Raw genomic sequence first — 25730 nt, 5'->3', positions numbered from 1 at the left:
TCTTTGTTTGCATTCCCCTTTTGTTTTGAATATTAAACCCACTCATGTGACGTCACGTCAGGTTATACGACCGTCTTTCTGACTGTCAATTTTTTTTCACTTCTCACCGGAACAACAACTCTTTCAGAGTGTCTTTTCCACGCAGTATCATTGTTCTGCAGGGGGTACTCATGTGAGAGGTGCATTACCATATATCCCGCAGGTATGACTGAGATCACCTTGGGCTGAAAATCATCATTACAGGGTCGTATAGCTGACACTACTGAGAGGGGCATACTTGCAGCACGTCAATGACTCATTAAGAACAACCACATCACACTGCGGGCTAAAGTCACTAATAAACTCCTTTAGTCTTTACTTTGCTTTCATTCATTATGGTGTTTAACTCTTGTATAATAATGTTTCTAATTATAAGTTCTTCAGGATCATTACCACTGTTATCAGATTATCAACACAAAAGTCGTCACAAGCATTACTTTATCAAAAAAATGATATGCTTTATACATTATGGACCACAGTGACGTTGGTCCTGAAAATAGACTGTGAAGGGTAGCAGAGTGTTCAGAAACCTAATCCAGATGGAGGAACTGCAGCCATAAATGGGAAATCCAATTATTTGCACTCACACGCATAAACTATTGGTAAACAACCTAATACTAGTGAATACTAGTTAATAATTTATCAACTAAACTGACTGAATTCAATTGAATTAGGGTTGACTCTGGTCTGACAAAAGTTGGCACAGTCTAATAAATATTTGAATGAATCTTTATCATTTCTTTCTTTACTATTTTATTTTTTCCCCCTATAGTGTCTGTGATTTAAAAAAAAGTTTTTCTTTATCTCGGGACATTTGTTGACAATTACATTGCAAGGTCTGTTGATTTTTAATGTAATCGTTAGATTATTATTTTTTTTAATTCATTCTTGATTAATTGTTTGGTCCATTAAGTGTCACAAAAAGGCAAAAATGTACAATTCCCCAAACCCAAGCTGACATTTTCAAATGACTTGTTTTGAGTAATTAATATAATAGAAGAAAAAGAAAAGCAGCAAACGTCCATGGTAAACAATCAACACATTTTTTAAATACTTTTTTAATTTTCTGTCAATCTACTAAATAATAAATTCATAAATTTCAGTTATTTGAATGTCAGTCTCAAATATCTATTAGTTCTTAAATATCTAAATTTAAATATTTAGTTGAAAGCCAATTGAAAGTCAAACCTTTAAAGATTAAATAAGGGATCTGAAAGGATTAATATTCAGTAAATTTTAAAAAGCAAAGTGTTGCCTTAACAGAATACAAAAAATAAATTAAAAGAATTACAATTATGCATAATGTAGTGTTTGAATTTAGTCCTAGCTGTGTTAAAAGTGTTTGAATGTAATTTAATGTTTATTTAAAATGCTCAGTATAAAAAGCACAGACGTAACACACACTGTTGTTGTGTTCCTGCAGTCAAAGTGGCATCTTTTTAATTTGCAGTCAGTCAGCTGTTTTCATATAAATAAATCACATAAGAAAATAGTTAATCCTGTCTGTCTCATCAGTTGCTTCCCGCCATAGTTCCAACACTTTAGGCGTTCCCACTGACCTGGAGGATTACTGAGTGTGCTGTCCTTCTCTGTGTGGGAACAATCGTCATTTTATAGCAGCTGGTTTTGAGAAAGAGAGCGACCAGAGCTGCTTTAGCAATGGCAACGTTTGTTATTTATCTTGCTTTGAGTCTCTGAAGGTCGGGTTTACAGCAGGTTTACAAAACAAGCAGATAAATACAATTAGTGGTATTGTCTAGAGTATACAAATATTTAAGTATGCTTTGGTCCCAGCTTTCTGTCTTGTATCCTGGCTGTTTTTATTTTATTTTTGAAGCTTTTGCTCAACCACTTAGAGCAGGGGTGCCCAAACATTTTCCTTTGGAGGCCAAAACTGAAACTTAATGGTGGTCCGTGAGCAAAAAGCAAACACCTATTCTACTGTATTGTTAAAAAACCTAAAATGGTACTAGGATGCCGAGTCCCCTTAATTGACTTACTCCCTGTGCAAAGTGTCACAAAGTGCCTGCCATGCTTAGCTTATGAAATATAATGAGTTAGGGATCCTACATATTTGAAAGGGAATGTTTAGCTCACAAAAAATAAAACAGCATAAATAGCCAGGCATATTATAATATTTTAAATTTAATATTTGATTTATTTTTTTCACTAGAAACCAACTTTGAGCCCCATCTTGGGCAGCCCTGACTTGTCCTGCCTCATAAAAATATCTGGTGAAGTAATTGTTAGAAGTGAATTACGAAATAATACGAATAATAATCAAAACATGTGACAACACAGTTCTTCTTGTAAATCCTGTGGTTCTGTGTTCTCTTTGGTTCCTTTTTTTTTTGCAGTTTTGCCAAATACTGCAAAATATAACATAACATTATAAACTAATATTTTCACTCCTAAAAAATGTTAATTGCATTTCTTTTTGGTCAGTCGTTCATCATTTTGCCTATTTTGTTTCTACGTATCACAGGTTGCATATTGATACAGTTTGTGAGCAGTACAACTACAGCATTATTCAAACATTTTTATATTCCACAAGTCACAGTAACAGTAAGAAAAGTCTAAAAAGAGCAATTTTTCTGTCCTGTTAACCATCTCAGATTTATTTTTTTAGATCATGGTTGGAAACCACTGCTGTATGCACACAGGGTTTTTATTGTTTTCACTTTGTAACATTGTTAAGAAAAGTGCAATATAAATAAAGTTAATTACTATTATTATTGTTATTAATATGTACAGTATTACAGATTTTGTATTATACAGAGACAAAGACCCACTGATTCTGTCTCTCTTTCTCTCTCTGTGTCCTTGTCTCTTGTAAATTCACACATCCACAGAAATGATAGCTGTCACCGTCTAAAAATAGAAACAAAGACACTGTACAAAGGATTACTGTAGGAGCCCCACACAACTGTCTCTCTCTTGCTCTCTTGCACTAAGAATAGGAACAAAGAGGTCATTAAGGACATTATATGCACAACACAAAGTAAAAGGTGCCCCCATAAAACCCAAGTATGACTATATAAACCTTCTATTACATTAGATGCAACAGTTTGGCTTCAGTCTGTAAAGATCTTGACTCCTCCTCTATGATTTCCTCAGTGCGGATATTATGTTCACAGCTAAAATGATCAGTCCGTCATTGGATTAGTCTATTATTGAAAGAAAATTATTTGAAACTCTACTGATCATCATCTGATTGTTTAATTTTTTGTTTTCTTTTTTTTTTTTAGGGACAGATTGTGAGGATTTGCTGTTTTTTTGATATAATGAACTGAATATCTCTGAGTTTGGGTCAGATAAAACAAACAATTTGAAGACGTCAGCCTGAGTTTTAGGAAACTGAGAAGCAGAATTTTCTAACATTTTATAGACTGGGAGATTAATTGAGGGAACGACCAGCAGATTAATTGACAATGAAATAGTTGGTAACAGCCTTCAATTGATTCATGGTTTAAGTATTTTTCTTTCCCTGGTTGTCAAATGTGAGGATTTGCTACTTCCCTTTGTCACAGATGATAGTTAACTGAATATCTTCCAGTTTTGGACTTAATTCAATAGTTGTTGTTGAAATAATAAGAAGATCAATCAATTATGAAAATAGAATAGTCGCAACAGGCTGAATTTTGTCTTTACATTAAAATGAGCATTGGTGGTTTTTCCAGCGTGTTTTTGTCTTCAGGGATTTCCTAAATTATCACAGATAATTAGATGATCTCACGGCTCTTGGGTTCATTGGAAACCCCTAGGGACCTACAGACCTCAGGGTGGAACATGCCGGCCTTGTCAATACATACTGTAGCTTTTTGTTATAAGGAACTGATCTGGGGGTGAAAAAGTGTCTGTTCAGACTGGAGACAGTGAAAAAGGATCCTTTTCATGGAGCGTATACAAAGTGGACACATCTACACAGACTTCTACAGAGTCTTTGTCTCTGAATATAAAATATGTATAAGGAGTCTAAACATGGTGGGGTTCATATATAAGCATTAGTCTTAGATCTATAAGAGTCCAGGATAAACTGTGATACGTCTCTAACACTAAACACTCAGTTTGTCAACTTGTGTAAAAGCCAATGGGCAGGGCATTAAATTGTAGAGAGATTGTCAGCCCCAGCAGAACTTGAATTCTACCCAACTTCACTCAATGTACTCTTTCCAAAATACACTGTTAGGAAATGTGACATAAACTGCTAACTCACAGCATCTGCAACCACAGCAAACAAGACAGCTTGTTGTTTATCAGCTCGTTTTTAGCCATCAACAGCCCAGAGGGCATCAGCAACATAACCCCCAAAGAGTCAGAAACACTCTGCAGAAACAAGCACAAAGCGCCCTGCTGTACTGGGAGAGGACACTGATTTGTATTTTTTTGACTTGGGTGCTTTGGGCATTCCATGATGATCCTACCAGGATACATTAACAAGAATGCCCCCATTTGCTATGCAGGCTAGAAGAATAGGCCACTTTGTCTCACAGTTAAGCTGCTAACGTTCTCCGTGGAACTTGCAGACAACAACTGTGATGCTAATGCGAGCAGCTAGATCAAGAGCAACCTGTGGTCTTCTCCACCTCTGATATATTGTCATTATGCAAAAGCTCGGCAAATTACCAACGAAAGACAAACCATGTGTCCTTAAATGGTACATGTTGTGTGTTAAAATTAGCATAACAGTTTAAAACATAGGATCTGACAGTGTCGATTGCTGTTTTATCCACGGCTGTAATAAAAAAAAGCAATATTGACCGATGACGAAACAATGCACCTAAGATTATATGTTGAATTTCATGAAATGATTGCCCTGCACAATGCACACTAAACATGTCATTTGTTAGATTAAAGATTCCAATATGAGCATTTCAATTAAATGTCTTGTTACATCAACTCACAAATCAACCCAAATGAGATATCTGTGTGGCATCTTTGTATACTTTTTGATGAACACTGATCACGAGCTGCACTGAGTGTATAATCCAAAAGAAGAATACTTTGTTCTTTTCATGGCACCATAAATCCTTTGAAAAAAAATGTCTAGAAATAATTTTCTTTTAACCCTTTTAGGAAGTTATTTTACATAAATTTCAAAGCAGTGTTTTTTTTCTCTTAAATATGCCACGAAATGAAAGCAGTGGGGGCTAATTACGAGCATTCTTCACTGAATTAGCGTTCGGTGTGTGGTAAGGCTGTGCTCGCCTTTGTCTTGATCCCTAAACTGATCCCTTACTTATTCCCCAGAAGGTCAGAGGTCACTTGGTTAATTAAGGGTCCAATCAGTCTTTAGATAAACTCATCTGAGCTTAATGTTTGCACTTTTTGAGGTCCAGCAGCTCTGCCTGGTACCCCTGAGCTTTGTGTGGACTCTGCTAATCTACCCACAGACAGGGGAGCAGGTTAACCCAGCTCAACAGCGCCAAGCTTGAACGGCCTTTTCATTTGAGGGCTTCAGTCAATGAAGAATGTCTGTAAGCTCTCGCCAAAGCAGAAAAATTACTCTAACTTGATGTATTGTACACAGGGCGAGGGTTCGGGCTGGGGGCGTCCTAAACCTCTCAAAGAGCAGCAGATTATGGAGAGTAAGTAATGTTTATGCTGCCTGAGGAGGGCAATGTTTTCAATGGATATACTGTATTTGTCCTTCACTGCTGGCCCATGCCACACACATCCAGGGTGATGAAAGTGTGGCTGAGCAAGTAACCATGAAATCTTTGAAAGTGTTGTGGATGGATTTAGTTAAACAAAGATTACTCAATAGCTCCCAGTATATCCGTACAATACTCTACCTAATGACAGATTATACAATTAAAACTTTATAGTGTCCTTTAATTAAAGCTACTCTTTTCCACCGAGGGGTGTGCTTATGATCTACAGTACAAACAGCCTGATAGCAGCTACACTATCTTTCTGAATGTGATATTTTACGAAACAACAATGTCTGAGATAACATTACGCAAATGAACATTAAGTGAAGAAAGGATCTATACCAGTGATGTTGTACAAAAATCTGATTTTTTGGCACTTAGTATTTTAAATTAGTAAATATTACCTAAGAAAGTCGAATACACAAACATGATCATATGTAAGTGTCACATATTCGTTCAAAAGTCAATATACTGAAAAAAACCCACATTTAAATAAATTAAACTTAGTCTTTCTAAGAAAAAAAGGAGAATTGGAAAGTTACTTACACACAAGAATATACAGATATGCATGTGTTCTCATGACCAACTCCACAAACATTTTCATCCCCTTCGCAAAGGAGGTAAAAAGCACATTTACAAACACAAAACAGAGACTGAAAGGACTCACTAAAGTGTTTTTTAAGAAAAACTTAAAAAAACCTAAATCTTCGAATTGTGCAAATCTTTCCAAATCACAAACACTGAGTTTTTTATACCATTCATCACTGAATAATTACCAAAAAACCACCAAAAAAAGAGAATAAAAGTGACCACAAAATAGCAACATCACATAAATTCTGAATAACACATACACATCTTCACCGCCACACAACACAGCCGAACACATTTCTATCAACATTTCATAAGATTACTAACTCTCTATGGAAACACATGAAGAGGACAAACTTACCAAAGTGCCTTGTTAAAATGTACCCTCAAGCACAACGGTCTCTACTCGTACAGAAAATCTTAACAGTCTCCTGTCCCTCGGACTGCCAGGGAATCAAAGCTATGAAAAGATGTGAATCTAGCTGAGCAAATAGGATTAAAGATGGCTAAATCCAAATGGCTGGAAGCACAGCATGCATTAAAGAGGAATTCTCTCGGGAAAGATAATCCCCATATACGCATTTTAACACAGTTCACTCACTCCTGTGCTTTTTTTTTTACACACAGTCATAGTAAAACCACAATTGGCTGACTGTCCACACACACACACACACACGCACACACACACACACCTACACACACACACACACACACACACACACACACACACACACACACACACACACACACACACACGAGTTAATAAACTCTATAAATACAGAGCAGCCTGAACTGTTCAGACTGCAACAATGACACATGCAGCTTCTAATTCCAGAGGTGGAAACTTTATACATATACTGTAATAACTTTGACTAATCACCCATGCATTCATGCTGCCATACTCCCTCTTCCTCCCTGCCATCACAAACTACAACCACGGTTCCTTACCTTGAGCACCTCCATTGGCACCTGTGCAGCAGGCGGTAAACTGGCCGAGACACTGACATTGATGGCAGGGGTCTGAGCCGCCGTGGTTTGTGGGTACTGGGAGGCCTGTTGTCTCTGCTGCTCTCGCCGCTCCTGCTCCTGAAGCTGCTCCCGCATCAGCTGTTGCCTCAGTAGGATGCGTGATGTCATGGCCGAGGAGCTCAGCGGGGGCTTGGAGGAGCCGTGCTGGTCCGACGGGCTGCTGCCGGGGGGGGGGAGAAAGATGCCAGATGAGTGAGCAGAGACAGTGGGGATGTGAAGATAGCGAGAGAAAGCAAAGAGGAGAGGAATTGGAAAGGTGAGGTGAAAAGACAAGAGAGTGATAACAGAGAGAGGGTAGAGAGAGGTCAGACGAGGAAAGAGAGGTCAAGCAAAAGAGACAAGAGGGGAGAAAGATTAGCAGGAGCGGAGAACAGAAGATGAAATAAAAGGTTAATATGAGGATGACTGAAAGGGGCAGAGATCAAAAGGAAAATCTAAACCGTGGAGCTGCAACGATTAGTCGATTAATTGATAAACTGAATGAAAGAAAATGAATCAATTATTGAAATAATCTGTTAAAGATCCCCTCCTGACATTTATTAAGATGTAAACAAACTGCATGGTACAATAATGTGTCTTTATTTTCATATCAAAATCATTAAAAAGGCATCTACTCCTTCTACCTCATTAAAAAGTCCAGAAGCTATGAGTATGCAATTATTAAAAGTGTTTCTGCCGGACACAAGATGTCTCCTACTGTATTTACACGGGTGGCTTCAAGTTTCTACATCACTCTTGTATAAGCTGCATGCTGGACCAGGACTGACTTCCGAATTATTTGGGATGTTACGAATCATGCTTGTAGGTGAGAGAAATCGGATTTGCAATGAGCACAGAGAAACTTTCCACTTTTAGCAGATAATTGTGAAAACATCCTTCTAGTGTCAAACTCTGCACATACATCGTTCTGCAGTGAAGCTCAAACATCCAACTGTAGGAACGAGAAGAAAAACAGATTTTTGGGGGAGGGGGAGTTTAATAATTCAAAGTCCAGCTACTCAGATGTAAGATTTTGTTTATTTTCTTTGCCATTTATGATGTAAATGAAATGTCTTTGGGTTTAGAAAATACTCGAGAAAATACTTGGCGAATGAAAATAATGCACCCCTTCTTTCCTGCAGTTACTATTTTGTTTCTTAAAAAGATAAATGCAACAAATGAATCAACTTCATTGTTATGGCATCAATTAAAATGTTCCACCTGCACTCACAAAGCTGTATTCCATTAGAGAGAATGTAACACAACAAAAAGAGGAACAGTTTTCGTGAAAAAAGGTTGCTTCAATTTTCCCACTCTCTTAAATTTAGACGGCTACTCCCCAGACAGAGTCCTGCAGTCCTAAAATAGAGAGACTCTGCTGAAGCAGAAGTTGTCGGTATAAAGCCTTCATCGAGTGAGTGATCCTTTTGACAAAACTCAGTAAAACGTCTGGCCAATCCAGCTGTGCAGTAATCGCACTAATTAGCCAGTGAAGTCAAACACAGCTTCGGTCGACAGCGTATTCAGTGGGTGTTGAGCCCTCAACATACCATAATTCTCCTCTCCCTCCCCAGCACTGCATATAATCTCATTGTCTGGTACCACACCCACTGAACCCTGCACAAGAGCAAAAATATGCTACGATACAACATAAAACCACTTTTTTTGACCATTATAAATACCAGTGACTTCATCTTATAAGATTACCATAAACTGTCTCACTCACTTCTAAAGGCAATGCTGATGCAGATAAACTGATTATTGATCCCGGATAAATCAATTAACAAGTAGGTTTAATGACTGAATTACAGCAGAACAAAGACTGTAGCTTGTTCTCTGAAAGTACTGCAGCACTTGAGGTCTCTCAATCCGACAGCTACTTTTTTTTCGTCCAGGTCCTTTGTACTTCACCCAATACATAGAATCAGGTTTAGTGTTCATATGCATAATTCCTTTGTCTGTGTGACTTTGGGCGATTGTGTTTCCTTTCATCCCTTAAGTTTCAAACAAAAGTCACTGGATCTAATGTTTTAACAGCTTTTCTTTCTGTTCATTTCCCCTGCTGGAGCTGAATCCTTTGATTTCTTTTCTTTCTTTAACCTGCCTCGCTGTTTGAGTGTTTGAATTTTTGAAAGTTTCATTTCCCTTTCTTCCTCATTTCCAGATGGAATAAACTTTAAAAGTGAACTGATGTTTCCTTTTCACTTTCTAATGTTTTATTTGTTTTGAGTCTTAAAAGTGAACCTGAACTTATCAGTCAACTTGAAGACACTTGAGTGTCAACGTCTCTGTAGAGAAAGCTTCTTTAACAGCTTTACATCTGCTGCCCCTCAAGTTTAAACCAGAGAACACAATAGTTTCACATTCACACATTCTTTGTCACCTCAAACACAACAACAACAATGACGGCCAGGCTTGGGGAGTAACAGATTAAATGTAGTTAGAGTTAAATAATCAGAATAAAAAAAAGGTAACTGTAATCAATTACAATTACATTATAAAATGGGGATTATTAGCAGGATTACAATTTTAAAATCCTTTTTTTTTTAAATGGACGATATATTACCATGCATGTGCACAGTGAAACCATAGCTAATCTTACAGTTGCCAACCCATTATCATGGCCTCCAGTGAAAATACTGCTTTCACTGTGTGACAATTTCTCCATATTTAGTTCTTTCTAACGTTGCATTGCTCTGTTGTCTTACAGAATACACATCATTTTATTTACATTTCTTTTCTCTTCTATTCATTTACACAGGTAATCCAAAACCAAGTTGTTTTACTTTAATATTATGATACCTGGATTAAGTGACTGACATTTTTAACAGTTATTGTATCGAATCCCATTTTTAAAGTAACCCTCCCTTATGCAGTGTAGCAACACTTCCAGGCACCAGAGAGAAAAAGAGAGCAAAGACAGACCTGTTGTCTTTAAACACGTGGACCTTCCACTTAAAGTTCACACTAAAATTATTTAGTTATGGCTAAAAAATCAGACAATATTTGATAGTGTATATATAACTATATACACATATATATACATATTTATATACTTAATGAACTATTGAGTATACAAGTAATGGTACATTACACATTTCCCTTTATGTCGACTTCAGAATGATAATACAAAAGCTATAAATAATGAAGCAGAAATTTTAAACGGGACAGATTACAGCATTGTGAGGCCTTAGAAGGTACTTAGGCCCAACTACTAGATTCTTAAGACAAATAATGATATTAACAGAAATTATACTTACTGTAATGGCAAATAATGCTTAATGCTGGTGAGAAAAGCAGAATTTAAACAAGTGCTTCGTAAAGCCAAGGCGGCTCAGAGAGAATGTTATCCTGAAGCTAAGTAAGTGGGTTTTGTCCTTTGGGCAGAATAAATGTCTGTACAACATTTCATGGCAATCCATCATTTAGTTGTTCAGATATTTCAGTCTGGACCAAAGTGGACAGACTGAGCATGCCATCCCTGGAGCCACTAGCATGGCTTAAACGTGAAAAAGCAAAATCTTTGTAAAGCCAGGGCAACTACATTCAAACTGTGCTGTCACATCTTGAAAATAGCATTTATCTATATATATTTATACAATATTTTAGAAGATATTTGTTTCTTGTTTAACACAAGCAACTTTTTGATGAGAGTCCCTTAAATTATTTTTTTTAAAGAACTGTGACCAACATATGTTCTCACTGTTTACAGTCATAATATAAAGTTGTCAGGGCTCTCTGGTGGACAACACATGTAATGGCGACACTGTTTCTAAATGCCCTCAAACAAATCTGTGATAAGCTAATATCGGCCGATAAAATCAGCCATACTGATGTATCGGTCAGGCTGTACTTCATTTGAAAAGTTAACAATATCAACACCATCAAAGGACTGTAGCTGAAGAGTTTAATTACGCTTGAATAATGACAGGAAATTAATCCTAACATGTGTTGAAATAGAGGAGAATGGTTTATAGCAGAGATCTATTGTGAGTTGTAGCTCCTTATAATTTTCTATAATGCATTCCTGATTATCAGATTGACTTGTGTGTGTGCATGAATGACCAGAAGCCTCTCTGCAAAGCAAAGCTCCACTTCTCTCTCTCTCTCTCTGTTTCTTCCTTTTGGCTGTTTGCTGGCTTTTTACCAAACAGACCACTGAAACACATAAAAAGCTCTTTTGTCCTTTTTAACTTTTTCACTCTGTGTGTGTGTGTGTGCGCGCACCTCCTCTCATGTTTGTGTGTATCTCAAAGAGAAAAAAAAACACAAAAAACAACAATGGCTGCACAGTGTTGAAGAGCCCCACCCACCCAACTCATGATTCCTCTGATTCTGCTCACTACGCTACTCCATCATACTCATTATTAGTCAAACAGTCAGAGCTGAGTCTTTGATGCAGGTTTAAAAGACAGGCAGGCAGGCAGACAGACAGACAGACAACAACAGACATTAATCAAACAGGGAAATTAAACAGCTTTGCGTCCAGACAGAAGAGAAGATAAGCAACAGTGTTCAGTGCAGGTCTGATCTGAGTCAAAACACTGAGTTGTTAAAGGAAAATAATGTGCAGAACAGACACATTGCACCATTAATACTACAGCTGATTGGACCTAATAGCTCTGCCTAATGGACAATAATGGCATAACAAAAACCTCATCTAAAAACTAATAGCATTACATTCAGAAATAATTTATGTTACTATTGTACACAAACATCTTCAAACGCTTCTGTGATTATCTTTTCACCTTCCAAAAGATGAATTATAATATTTAAAGTGACACAAAATCTTTAAACTTTATAAGTTCTCACTTATAAGTTACATACCCATAATCAAGTTCAACAACGCTGATTTGACAAACAACTATTTGGTTTTGATTATTAATCAGAACCAGGCAAAACTATTCAACACAGAAACACTGTACAAGGAGAAATCAGCTGAAGCTATGATTGTATATACTTATCACACATAGCTCTGTGCACACTGTCCTTCATGTGTACATATAGAGTTGTACACACACCAATAGATTCCAAAATCATGCCTTAACGCATGCAAATAATAGCACAGATGCAGAGGTGCCATACTCACAGACGGTCAAATGAGCAGGGTCGGTACACTTGCACTCCTACGGCCTCCATATTTGTTTGTTTTTTTCCTGAAGGTGCACCACCCGCCCTTGGAAAGCAATGAAAGTCATGCTGGTGGTGCAGCGCTGAAAGTGTGTCAGAGGGGGGAGGCTCCGGGGCCCGGCCTGGAATCTCCAATCGCCACACAGAGTCCCAGGCAGAGGACCAGCCCCGTCCAGTGCAACAGCAGAGCAGAGGAGAGGGCAAGCGCCCACTGAACACACTGTCCATCAACACGCTGCTTTAAAACCACACAGATACTGTTTCACTTTGAGACATGTGTTGCCACCGTTAAGCGGACAGCCTACAACCAAGTTTGAGTTTAGAAAGCCAAGAATCTCCAAAAAACAGCTCTGTTTTCATCTTTGTGTGAATGCATTTTTCAGATAATCCAGTTTTAAATCATTTAGCTTTAAGTGCACCTCCACTCAAAAATGTGTTTTGCTTTTTTGTTACTTCACTTGGATATTTGAGCTTAACTGTGCAGAATGGTGTTCGTGCAGAGTTTGATACTAGAAGGCTGTGTGTACATCTGCTGAAGGGTAATGTTTCTCTGAGCTCACATTAAATCAAAATCTAAGACATGTACGTTTGAACAGTGTGTGACATTACAACTAGTTTGGAAGCCACTCCTGGTTCAGTATGCAGATACTAGAAGGCTGTGTACACTGATCTGCTGAAGGGGGAAAGATTCTCCGAACTCACATTAAATCAGAATGTAAGACATGTACATTTGAACAGTGTGTGACATTACAACTAGTTTGGAAGCCACTCGTGGTTCAGTATGCAGATTACATAAGTGTGATGTGGAAAGCTTCCAATACACTGAGAATGGACATTTCAGTGTAATATGAGACATTGAGTGTCTAGTAGAGCTGCAAATATCACATCAATTAGTTGATTGACAGAAAATATATTAGCTTGATGATTTCTAAGCAGAAATGCCAGAACTCTTGCTGGTTCCAGCTTCTTAAATATAAGGATTCGACCCTTTTCACAGTTTCTATCATTGTAAACTGAATAGACTGGCTGTAGGTCTAATGTCTAGTAGTTAAACTTGATGATAATGAAAGGTATTTACATATTCATAGATTCTGGATTTTTCCATGAGGACTGTAACTTTAGGAAATGTCTTGTGGAAAAAACCACATCAGACATAAATTATTATTCAAAGATTATTTTTATATGATTTAAAACGGGAGATCATAAAGAAGTAAGGGGATTTTCTCAACCCATGGAGAAACAGTTAGTCATTCAGTTCATAAGTCAATTATAAGTCAATATCAGTCATATGATTTATACTGGATATTGAGGCTTTCTTTGCTCATTATAGTGTTTAAACTGCAATAATAAGCGATTATAAGGCTGACATGTTCTTCTTCAAGTAGAGAAAAGTCTTCAGCTTTCGGGCAAATCAAGTCTTTTCATATCAGGTTAAATAAACTCTTAGTGAAATACATGGTGATATAAGTATCAATATAATGGTGTAGAAACAACTTGAACACACTGTTTGCATACTGTCGTTTATCAGACCATAAATCAAACTATATCCAGGAATCACTTAAGTCCATACATGAAACAACATTCTCCCACCATGAGCTGCTTGTTCATCTCTTGGCTCAGCTCACTTTCTCTGACATGTTGACAATTCTGTAATTGCTTATTGGGGAAAAAAGTGGGAATACACACTGACTTATGAACATCACACCGCTATAATGGGAGCGCTGTGCAAGAACAGTGAGAAAGGGCAAACTAGTGAGATCTCATGTTAGATGGCAGCCAAGCAACCAGAAAAAACACTGTCCTGCAACTAGCTGCTTGAAGGATCCTCTCCTTTTGTTTGTCTGACTGCAGGTGGCTCATTCACAGATCAGGCCCTCCTCGTAAACTACACGACCTCTTAGCTGGAACACGGCCCGGTGATTATGACCCTACATGACAGTACATTGATCCATTCGGACTCTCCTGCTGATCACAACACCCCAGTGTGCTGCAGCTGGCGTCACCCCCAGAAGGCTGTTAGTAGCAAACAAATCAGCGATAATGGGAAGCATCTGTATGCAGGTCTAGTCCATCAGTTATGTAGGCTTTGCGCCCAGGGGATGCAGTTTAACACAGTTTGAAACAGATTTTTTTTTCTTTTTTAAAGAGGTGAGAAACACAGAGAGGAAAACAACTGTACAAACAGCTACCACTAGGTAAATAGTTGAACCAAGTACACCTGACAGGGCAGAAGCTCTGTATTTACATTGGTGTGACGAGTTAAATACACAGCTTCTGCAAATTATATACTTGGTATATAGGTTGTGGAAAACAACGTCACAGCATCACCAAACAAAACCAACACAGAATAATGTGAAAATATAGAACATGACAGGCAAAACCAATGTTAAAACTTATAGAGCCAAGACAGTAAGTCAAATAATGGATTAGATGATTGACTGAGAATTGAAAACATATACATTTATTAAGTTTAATTAAATGTAAGTAATTTTTTAAAGCAGAAATGTCAAAATTTGTCTGAAGTGATAATTAATTGATTATATTTGGGTTTTCGACATATTAAGTCATCACTTTGGGTTTCAGGAAATGTTATGTTGCATATTTTATACACTCAATCAAGAAAATAATTGGCAGATTCATCGATAATGACATTTCATGAAATAATGTAACTCTAAGTTGCAGCCATACTTGCATAACAGTCTTGTGTAGTGTGATTTACTGTGCAGCACATACAATACCAAACAGATACATTTACATATCTACATTTAGATGTGTTATTGTGTATTCATGAATTGTATGAAGTGTAAAGGAGATAGATAAGCAGACATACAAGTGTGAAAATCACTCTATTGGTTAACACAGCTAAATGTAGATAGATCTCTATATGTTTGATATCATATGTACTGCAAACAGTACACCACACTAAACAAAAGTGTGTGATGGAAGTATTGCAGCAACCTACGATCATTTTCAATGCTAATTCATCTGCCGAGTATTTTCTCGATTAATAGAAAATAGTGAAAATGTCATTTACAATTTCCTAAAACCAAATGTGATATCTTCAATTGTCTTGTTTTCTCTCACAAAGGGTCAAAACTATAAATACAGATATGTACAAAATAGCATATAATCAGAAATTTAAAATGTTATGGTTTCCCACCATCCTCTGCAAAACCTGCCGCTCTGTTAAACTTGTCATTGCCACTTAAACCTAGCCAAGCAATGTTCTCCAAAACAATCACCTTTTCATAAAAAACAAATAAATAAAAGTAAAATAAATGTCACAAATAACATGTAATTGGAGCAAATTCTAATTGGCGTAAACCCCATTTCCCTGCAAATTAACAGTGTTGCTAAAGGGATTCATAGCCGGCCAAAACAAAACAGGGTAAGCTGTTAAAGCATCCAAAGAGATAATCAGGTTCTTTGCATGGTATTTCCGGGAAGCCAAGACCGGTTGGAATAACTCAAACTTGCCGGGTCTTATTTCTGTAATTAGGTTCTGTGCCCTTCATAATTCCCTTCACTTGTTTTCAGCAGGACGGCCTGCTCTAGCTCCTGCTCCCTCTCCTCCCTCTGTGCTCCAACAAGGAGAAAACCAGACCATCCAAGGACAGTCAGGATGAGGATTACATACACTTTCCTACAGCAGGTTGAGTGAGTCCATAAGGTTTTTTAAAGTTCATGTAAATAAGGATGTTGTACAAACACAACAAAGCAGCTCTTCCCTAGACTCTGAAGGCTGGCTTGTTCTCGATTTTCTCCAAGGGTGAAAACAACAACCAACACATTCTCACATTATAATGGAAACCATAACAATGATTCAGAGCTGAAACACTCAGTCATCATTTTTACACACAATAACCTTAAAAAAAATACTTTTGTAACCGAGTATAATTTTTCTTGGGAAAGTGTTATGGAGTTATTTATTTTGCTGAACAGTATAGGTTGTGCAAGCTGTCTTTTCACACAGAACACAATGGTCAGTGTGTCCATATCAAACAATCACAGTATTTTAGAGCTGAAAGAATTAGTCAATGTATCGTTTAAGTGATATTATAACAAAAAGTATCTGGTCTCATCTTCTAAACTGTGAGAATTTGCTGCTTTCAGTGACTCTAGGGTCCTCCTTGGTCAAAAGACGCTTTTTGAAGACGTCACATTGGGCTCTGGGATATTTTAACAGCCATTTTCTTACATTTCATAGACTAAAAAAAGAAATAGCTGAATCAAGAAATATTCTGCAAACTAATCAATAATGAAAATAATTGTTAGTTACAGCCCTACAATGTATTGCATCAGGCATCATTATGAAACTACTGTTCTCGGTAACTTAATCACTTGTGTCAATAACAGGGCACACTGCCTTGTAAGATATGAGGATGTGTAGGAGGTGATGTTTTCAGTGTAGTTGCAGTTCCCACTGGTCACCAACAGAGGCTGACAAAGATCACATATTCCTATTATCAACACTCATGAAGCGAAACAAAACAAAAAAATCCAGCATTTGTGAGGATTTTCCAGTGTAGCAATGTAAAGCGCACATGTGCTACAAACGTTTCTTTATTATTATTATTATATCATTATTTCACAGAAGAGGTTGTCCTGCCAGTTGTCCTGACCGTCTTTTACTCCACCAGCACCTGTCCGTGTCATTTAGCTCTTCGGTCTGTCTTAGATCATAGATGAAACTGTTTGGCCTCTCCGGCATCTCTGTCTGGGACTCCCCAAGGGAACAAGCTGTTACCAACACCGACTTTCATAACCCCCTCTGACTCAGCTTTCCTAAACACGCAGATTACGTTGCCTTTATTTTGATATATTAAACACTCATTCTGAATCGTAATTACAGTCTGTCCCCAGTTTCATGAACACAAATCTTGACACAAGTTTGCAGCCAACACACTATAAAGGTAGAATAACAATGTGTTTGATATTGAAATATGTTCAATATCTTTATAGGTCTGATACCAAGCCAGCCATGTTGAACCTCAGTACTCTTGATTTGTATCTGTAGCAAACTGTATATTTTAAAGTTGTCCTTGAACATTTGATCATATTCTTAGTCTTTTTTCCCTATTCTTTGATCAAATATTTCCAGACTAAAATCATAATTGTGTTCATTTCAAATTGAATATTTTTTAGACAAAACTCTTGCATGGGTCTTCATGTGCACAAGGCATTACACATTATTACACTGGCTTATATTAAATTAAAAAGGTTTTCATAGAAAGACATGTTTATATTCAGCAATGTAAAAGTCTCATTTTCATGCTAATTCAAAACCCCTGTCACCCATTCAATACCTGGGAGAATATGGATCTATAAGAAGTTTTTGAAAAATATCCAGCTACCCCAAGCATTAGAAAGCATAACTGAGGCTCTCAATCTGACTGTTGCATAAATATTTGTAGGTGATTTACATGCTAAGGACGCCTGAAAAAACTGATCCCCCAACTCAGTTGCAGATATAACACATCCACTGCTAAATTTATACAGCTTATTTACACTGCATAGAAGACTAGTTTCACCGCCTGTCTCACATCTATATTAGGCACAAAAAGTCTCGCACATCGTCTGCAGCCGTCTGAGCGCTCCGTCAAACTGATACGGAGACAGCAAAAAAACAAATGACATTTTGTCAAACTTTTTAAATTTAGAAACGTCAGGGGGAGGGTTAGCTATGACAAGACATCACACAAGTTAATAATCAATCAAACTAATTTTATCCATTTTGCGCAACAATGTCTCACAACACAGTCAGCATGACTATTATTATGCTGGGTCATCCTCATGTGATGGGAAGAGGAAGTGGGATACCTTCAATCGAAACAAATGTTCAGACAACTTCACATATTTCAAGGAAAATGACATGAAATCTGTAATTCTACACAACCAGCACAGGCACTTCTCTTAAACTGAAACTGACTGCAAGTACTGCTCTGCCAGCAACAACACAACACAGCTCAGATTCAGCCCATGTATGTGTATCAGTGTAATGACATTTCACTAATGAAGAAATTAGTTTAAAAAATGCCAAACTAGGTTAAAGGTTAGCGGCTGTGCAAGATGACAGTTTTTCCCTCCCTGAACTTGTGTTTTGGCTGAATTTAGAGAGAAAGGAGATAAACTACAAATCTGCAACAAAATGTCAAGAGCCAGAGGGTGAAAAAAAAATATCAGGAGTCTACCAAACGTCTGCAATAAGCGCTCTGTCTTAACACAGTGGTGTACTGTCCTCTGTATGTCTCACCCTGACAATGAAGCCATGTATTATTACCGCTTAACAACATAACAGAGACGCGTGGACACAAAATACAGATAATTAGGCACAAATCTGTTAATAGATGAACTGTCGTCATCATTGTCGTCTTCGCTATCAGAGGCAAAGTGGTGAGTTTCACAACTTCCCGGTTATATCACAGCTGAAAAGTTTTTCATAATGCATTAAAATCTCCCTGCAAAGAGGAGTCATATTGATTTGTCACAACTAAAAATAGAACAGGTTTATATATTTTGTTAGTAAATCACTCCTTAGAGACCAAAATATTCAGTTTCTTATCTATAATTAGCACATGTTTTGTAACTTAAGTCGAAACACGTCCATTGAGATTTGAGATTATAACTGTATGAGTTCATCACGTCATTTGGGAAATACTGTCATTCACTCTCTTGCTGAGAGATATAGATGAGAAAAGAGATACCAGTCACATAAATATAAAGCTACAGCCAGCAGGCCGCTTATCTTAGCTGGGCATTAAGGTGGGTGACAGGGGCAAACAGCTAGCCTGGGTCTGCAAAAGAGAAACCTCTTACTGACACCTCTAAAACTCACTAATTAACACATTATGTCTTGTTTGCTTATTTCATACAAAAACTAAAGTGTAAAAATGACAAGTCTTGTCGTCACTGTGGGGTGCTGGTAGGCGGATATTGTTACATTTGTACAGAGCCAGGCCGGCTGTTTCCCTTAGTCTTTATGCTAAGCTAAGCTAATCATCTCTTGGCTCCAGCTTCATATTTAACACAGGTACGTGAGAGAAACTGGTATCAATCTTCTCATCTTACTCTCAGCAAAAAGAAGCAAAGGAGAATAATTCCCAAATTGTCAAACTGGTCCTTCATTGAACAGATAATTATGAATTTGTCTGCACCAATAGCATCTGAATACGACATCATATATGCATACAAACGGACATGTCAGACAGCACGCTCACTGTGCAGTTGTTCCAGAAAAAATGGGTGAAAGCAGACCACATTTACCTGACTCAACTTAATGTTGACTGGAGAGGCCTCAATATGCCAAAGCTGAAAATAGCTTTCTGGTAAGTCACAACTGCACTGTTTATGTTTACGTCCTCAGGCACCATAGGAACTATTATTATTTATTTTCTGAATAGGGTTTGGTTTTGTCAGGGCACTTTCTCCAACAGCAGTTCCTAATATAATAAACAGAAAGGCCCGAGAGATTAACTGTAAACTTTTTGCAGTGAATTTAAGAAACTCTCCATTGCAAGAAGCATCTGTATCACCACTGTAGATGGACTTTAGTCATTTGACCACAACCACAGTGGAGATTATAGGTTTGCTTATTGATTTCTTTCACCTGCACATGGACTACAGAAGGAAATCAGCTAGTAGCTAATTCTGGTACAAAGCATCTTTTCTCTCTTTTTTTTTTTTTTTTAGATTAATGTAATTTATAATGTAATATAATTAAATGTAACAATACTTCCCCAACTAAAACACATAATAGCATTAGACAAATCAAACCAGTCATTGTCCTGCAGACATGTTTTCCACGCACACTGCCACTCACTGTTATTGTTATATGATTTTTTTTTTTAAGAGAATCCAAATGGAAACAAACCCACCCATCAGCTTGAGCTCGCACATCAACCATCAACAAAAGTGAGCAGCATCTCACCAAACTAACCTCTCTGCTCCTCTGCAAGGCTAATATTTGAAGTTGATGTTGACAAGACAACACCCAAGTGTTGCATAACTTCATACCAGCAGGATAACCATAAGGAATGAGAGGCAAGTTGAATCCCACTTCCAGAGCTTCGGGACCAGCTCCAGTACCATCCCGTGGAGACGGCTCCACACACACGCTGGGGGACTCCGGACAACAGTCAGAAAGTCCTGCAGCCTAATTATCACCTGAACACCAAAACCGCTGCAGCGTGGGAAATAACTGTCCTCAGCTAAAGAACTGACCTGTTTTTCAAGGGTTGACTCTTCAGTTCGTAGTACGTTTTAGGTTCCTCTTGAAACTCCTCTCCGACCTCGAAGTCGGGAACTATCCCCGACTCGGACTGCATACTTGCAGATGTCAACTTTTTGGTAACGTTAAACCCCTAAAAAAAACACACACACGCGCGCACACACACACACAACACACGCACACACATACACAGACGGATGGTATTTGTGCCGCCGTATACCTCGCTCAGTACCAACCGCTGTCAACGCGAGCCGCCTCTGTCCAGGACCCAGAGCTCTGTAGTCCCTCCACAGCGGCGAGCACAGCGCTGCCGACGGGCTGCAGGGGATCCACGAACTGCAGCTACCAAGATGCACCTCGGCTGTCAATGTCAGCAGGGTTTTCATTGGCTGCAACTATCCGTGGGGGGATTTTACACGGTCTTGTCAGCTCGCACAGCGAAACTCCAGAGTCATAAAGTTTCATTTCCCTCGGTCATAGTTACGCAATGTGGACAGCTGTTTATCGCCACTGCTTATTTTTTATTGATTTAATGCAAACACAGATTTTGAGTCACAAAAAAAGCTGGTCTGCGACCTGCGGGATTGTAAAGCTTTTACAGGCAACCTTTAGAGAAAGTAACCTCAAATTACACCTGACCGTACCACAATAATACATATTCATAAATATCTATAATATTAGGATGAAAACTTGCATTATCCGAATTAAGGTTAATTATCCTCCACCATATCCCTGTAATTAAACAAAAAATGCAGCCTATGTGACTGATAGAAGCTGTTTAATTTTTGGAAAAGCACTTACTGATGCATGAAAAATCAATACAGGTGAATTATTATCATTATTATGCTCAGGGACTTAAAGTGTAATGAGTGACCTTGAAACACCGCTGCATGCTCCAGTATGAACCAGCCACTGTTGATCATCATGTTTAATCATGACAAGGATTTCCATTCGGATATGTTGCAGCTCTTGTTAAGGATTTTTTTTGACCTGCAGATCACTTTACCACTGCATCTAAAGCCTCTCTCTCTAAAGCACTCTCCACACCAAAAATGAATCACACCTGAGCAGCACTCATTACGTTGTTAGTTGTATTTCTCGTGTTAGCAGTTCAGTCTGCAAATTGTGAAATCATGCACCCAAATTATAACAGACCTGGAGACTCTGTCGGCCCTCATGTCTCTGTTTCCCTCCGATTCCTGTGCAGGCACACTGAGTTGACTTTGCTGCTTGTCTCCTTCTCAGCCCCGCACTCTGCTTTCTGCTCACCAAGTTTGGTCTCCTCAGTGGAGTCCTATCCACCACTTGGGGGCAGTATAAAGCCAGGAAAAGCATTGTTGTGGGCCCACAGGGGGCACTTTCTATTACAAAATGGAAATTCAAGTTCAATATTTGCATTCACCTCATCCTGCTGAACTGGTTTAAGTCTGCATTTTGCCAATGCAAACAGCATGCAAATATGCGTCTGCTGGAAAGCACAGACTTAAAAAACTAAAAATAAAGGTTAAAATGGCCTGGTTATAATTGAAGACAGACATCACTAGAAAGATAATCAGAATTCTTCCAGTATTTGTGCAAGGCATTTTATTCAACACAGGGATATATAAAAAAAAGCAAACTCAGTTACAGTCAGAAGAGGAGACGTGATGCAGGACCTGCAGGGGTTTCAAAATCAGTCAAAGAGGACAGAGCCAGACACACAATAGACTAGACAACACATATTATTCTGGGTGTTGTTTTGGGGTGAATAGCGGCACTGATTACCCAGGGCCTCCAGCTGAGGGAGGCCCCCAGAGTTTGTAGACTACAATGCCCTTTGTAATTCCTCAAGTGAGTATAGAATATAAATATTTGATACTTCAGTTTGAATTGTTCTGCCTTTGAAACATGATTCGGTTGAAACCTACAAGGAATATCATCCTGATGAGAAATAGATTTGGATACACACCAAAATCACTGAGTCAATATCGCACAGATGACATACTCCGCTAAATTTAATTCCCATGGGTAGAAAACCACTGGGTCAGCTTTCAAAATCAAGACAGTGGTTTGTTTGAACCCAGTGTTATTGTTGCTTTCTTTATTAATGTTGGGTCATTTAGCCAAATTAAAATGCTTCTCCTTTTAATCTCACATGTCCCTATTGTCACTATTTACATGTTATGTCCTTTGCAGTTTTGAATGTCATGTGCACTGGTTTTAGTAATACTAATAATACATTTGTGACAGTTTTAAGGTAAAACATGCTTGTTGTGTCTAATAATGGGTCAAAATAACCATATTGTAGACTGGGTTAATAAAACAGCAGTAATCTAGAAAAATAACACTAACACTGGATCAAGACAACCCATTGTCTTGGGTTTGATTAGTGACCCAGTGGTTTTGCTCCCATGAGTACTGAAGTAATGTTAACCCAGTATTGTGTGAGCACTGCATTGACCTGTATGACCTTCCTATGTAAACCAGAATGAAAACCTGCCCTACAGACATATTCTGAATGGGGGTCTACTGACTTAAACATGTACCTGTGACAGCCAAAACCTACGATGATGGCTTTCTCAAACCCTAAAAATTCAACAGGTTACATATGTGATAAATGATTATCACTCCCCTCTCCCCCCCCCATCATTACAACATGTGCATGCAGGCTGTAGCACACTCAGTGCAGACTGAAAGCAAATGTCCAGCAACATACTGGCCATGTGCCATGAGATAACACACATGGTCTTTATTACAAAGGCTAATATATTATTGTTTACACAGTGTTTTATTTAATAGGCAGTTACAGCCAGTTTAAATATCGCTGCCTAACACAGAGCATCAACTGAACTGTAGGCCAACAATAGAAATGTTCTGAACCCAAACCTTCAGAAACTGCTCAGGTGTGAAGAGACAGTCCTATTTACCTTTTTTGTTTTCACCCACAAGTCTTTCATGGTAGACAGCCATCAGCCAATCATCAGTGACTTGCAGCCGTTTGCCACAGAGCACGTCCTGTACGCTGGAGTCAAAACAAGATCCTGAAATATGAGCCAAAGGTGTCCGGTTGTTCCATGACATTAATGATCCATATCCACTGATCCGTTTGTCTTGAGAAGAAAACTGAAAAACAGTCAAGAAGCAGACCCAGTGGCCAACATACTAATTACCATAATAGAAAAATAAACTGGGCCATGCTATTTGGAGTAAGTATACTGCAAAGTTTCAAGTGTGTTTTTCTTGAGGATAGTGAGATACCATATGGTCTGTGAGTTTAATATCTCCTGATTTATAATACACATTTAATTATATCCCTGTAAGTTAAAATAGATAGTTAGAGAATGTTAAAACAAGAATGTGCTTAAATGCTACAATTCAGAATAATTTAAACAATTCAGGTGGCTATTGTTGCCCAATGAAGAGTCCTCTCTTTGTTGCTATTTCAAAATGTGAAGTGCAAAGGGGATTTTTTTTATTCCGTGTGTCACACTGTGTTAGGAGACTTGCTCATGTTTCCAAAACTTTCTGATCGCATACATGAGATCATTTTTTCCATTTACTGTTCAAAATGTTATCAGAATCTATGAACACAACATTTGCAGCACTCTGACTTAAAGAATTTCTGTATGGGACCACAGATTTTTAGTTCATGTTGTTTCTCAGCTCTTTCAGCTTCTGTTGTTGTTACTGGTGGTGTGGGTGGATTTGCATAAACCTTCTGCCAAGCAACATTTGACTATGCTTAAATGGAGGCAGAAAGTTAATTGCACAGACAATAAATTATGCATATATACACATCTTACATGCAGTAGTTATGAAGTAGATGCATTTTTTAGTGCACAAAAAGACTGATGAGGATTTGGAGAGTACATTCTGTGTATTCATTTTCTTCTGTAACAACTGTGGATCTGTTAGTTGTGTACAAACTTGAATGATGAACAGCAACCAACTTTGTTCTTGCTGACTTGCAAAATGAAAAAAATGTTTACACTGTTCTGGTAAGAGTTATTACAAAAAATAGCACTGTCTTAGACGTACCCCAGTTCCCTGAATGTATTAAAAGTACAGCTTGCCATTGATGATAGAATTAAATTCCTAATGAGGGTAACGAGGGTAATGGGGGAATTCTACTCTTTTGTTTATGAAAGCATCTTCCTGTAAGGAGGAGACTGACTGGACAGATGGTTTTGGGGGATCTTAATGAGATACTTATTCATGTCTGATGTCAGACATCCAAGAGCAAGGGGGTGGGGAAGCCTCATTCTGCTGACAGGCGACAGCATTTACTGTAGACTGTGAGGACATACAGCAGTAACAATACACTTCCTCAATTTATCAGCTGTTCTTATTGTAACTGTCAGTGTTTTCCATGATATCTATCTCAATATCTTAAACAGAATTAAATGTTGTTGGAGCTTTTAAAAGGGACACTGTGCCTGTCTCTTTGGAAAACTACCAGCTGAGTTAGAGTAAAGACATTAATGAATATTTCAGGGGTATCGTCACTCCTCAGCAGAAATGAATATCACATGTGAAACGCACACCAATAAACTGGTTCAGTAGTATCGTGTCTTTTGTATTGCACATGTCAAAGCTGTTAACTGATGTGTAAAGTGACATAAACGTATTAGTTGGCTTGGTAGCTTAATAACAGCCACTAAACTGGTCTTTGAGTTTGCTCAGCGTATATATTCTGCTCAACACAAAGCCAAGGGGGACGTCTGAAAACAGGCGACTGAATCTGGTTGTGCTTTTGAGCAACATGTAAACTTTCTCTTGTAAATAGTGCTGAATGTTGACTTTGACCCACATTTCAATGTAGGTCAACTGAAGGGTTAAGCTGCAAAGTTTTTTGGGTTGGTTTTCAGGCATTAAATATTCTGAAAACAAGACATGACATACATAGTAATAATAATTTAATTTGTCAGTGTCGGTTTTCAGCAATGATTTGTCATTTCTTGCAGCTGCTCTTGATGGTCATACAAACTGTGATAACACCAAAGATGTCTGAACTGTTGACAGTTACCATTTCCTGTGTTTTGTCTCTTGTCTCACATACTGAAGACATCCCCCTCAGCAGCTCACGTTTTTCATCCCTCAGATCC

The 25730-nt window shown here is 38.1% G+C and overlaps 1 protein-coding gene across 7 annotated transcripts in view; it reads right to left on the bottom strand.

Annotated features, from left to right (window-relative positions):
* Window positions 1–20860, bottom strand: part of LOC127377504 (microphthalmia-associated transcription factor) — a 31511-nt gene extending 10651 nt beyond the window's left edge. For 2 of the 7 annotated variants that reach the window (XM_051425429.1, XM_051425430.1), the window contains exons 1-2: window positions 20640–20860; window positions 7230–7470 (exon numbers count right to left, since the gene is read on the bottom strand). In XM_051425429.1, the coding sequence (XP_051281389.1) occupies window positions 7230–7470; window positions 20640–20743 (345 nt within the window). In that variant the 5' untranslated portion in view covers window positions 20744–20860. Of the gene's footprint in view, window positions 1–7229; window positions 7471–12378; window positions 13493–20639 lie in introns of those variants that run through there. The other 5 variants (XM_051425431.1, XM_051425432.1, XM_051425425.1 and 2 more) reach the window with 4 other exon arrangements.
* Window positions 20861–25730: the final 4870 nt, after the last annotated feature.

The sequence above is a fragment of the Dicentrarchus labrax genome, unplaced genomic scaffold (assembly GCF_905237075.1).
Source record: "Dicentrarchus labrax unplaced genomic scaffold, dlabrax2021, whole genome shotgun sequence".
Classification (NCBI taxonomy): Eukaryota; Metazoa; Chordata; class Actinopteri; family Moronidae; genus Dicentrarchus; species Dicentrarchus labrax.
Note: the sequence above shows the minus strand (reverse complement) of the source record. Positions and strands in the feature narration are given on the sequence as shown.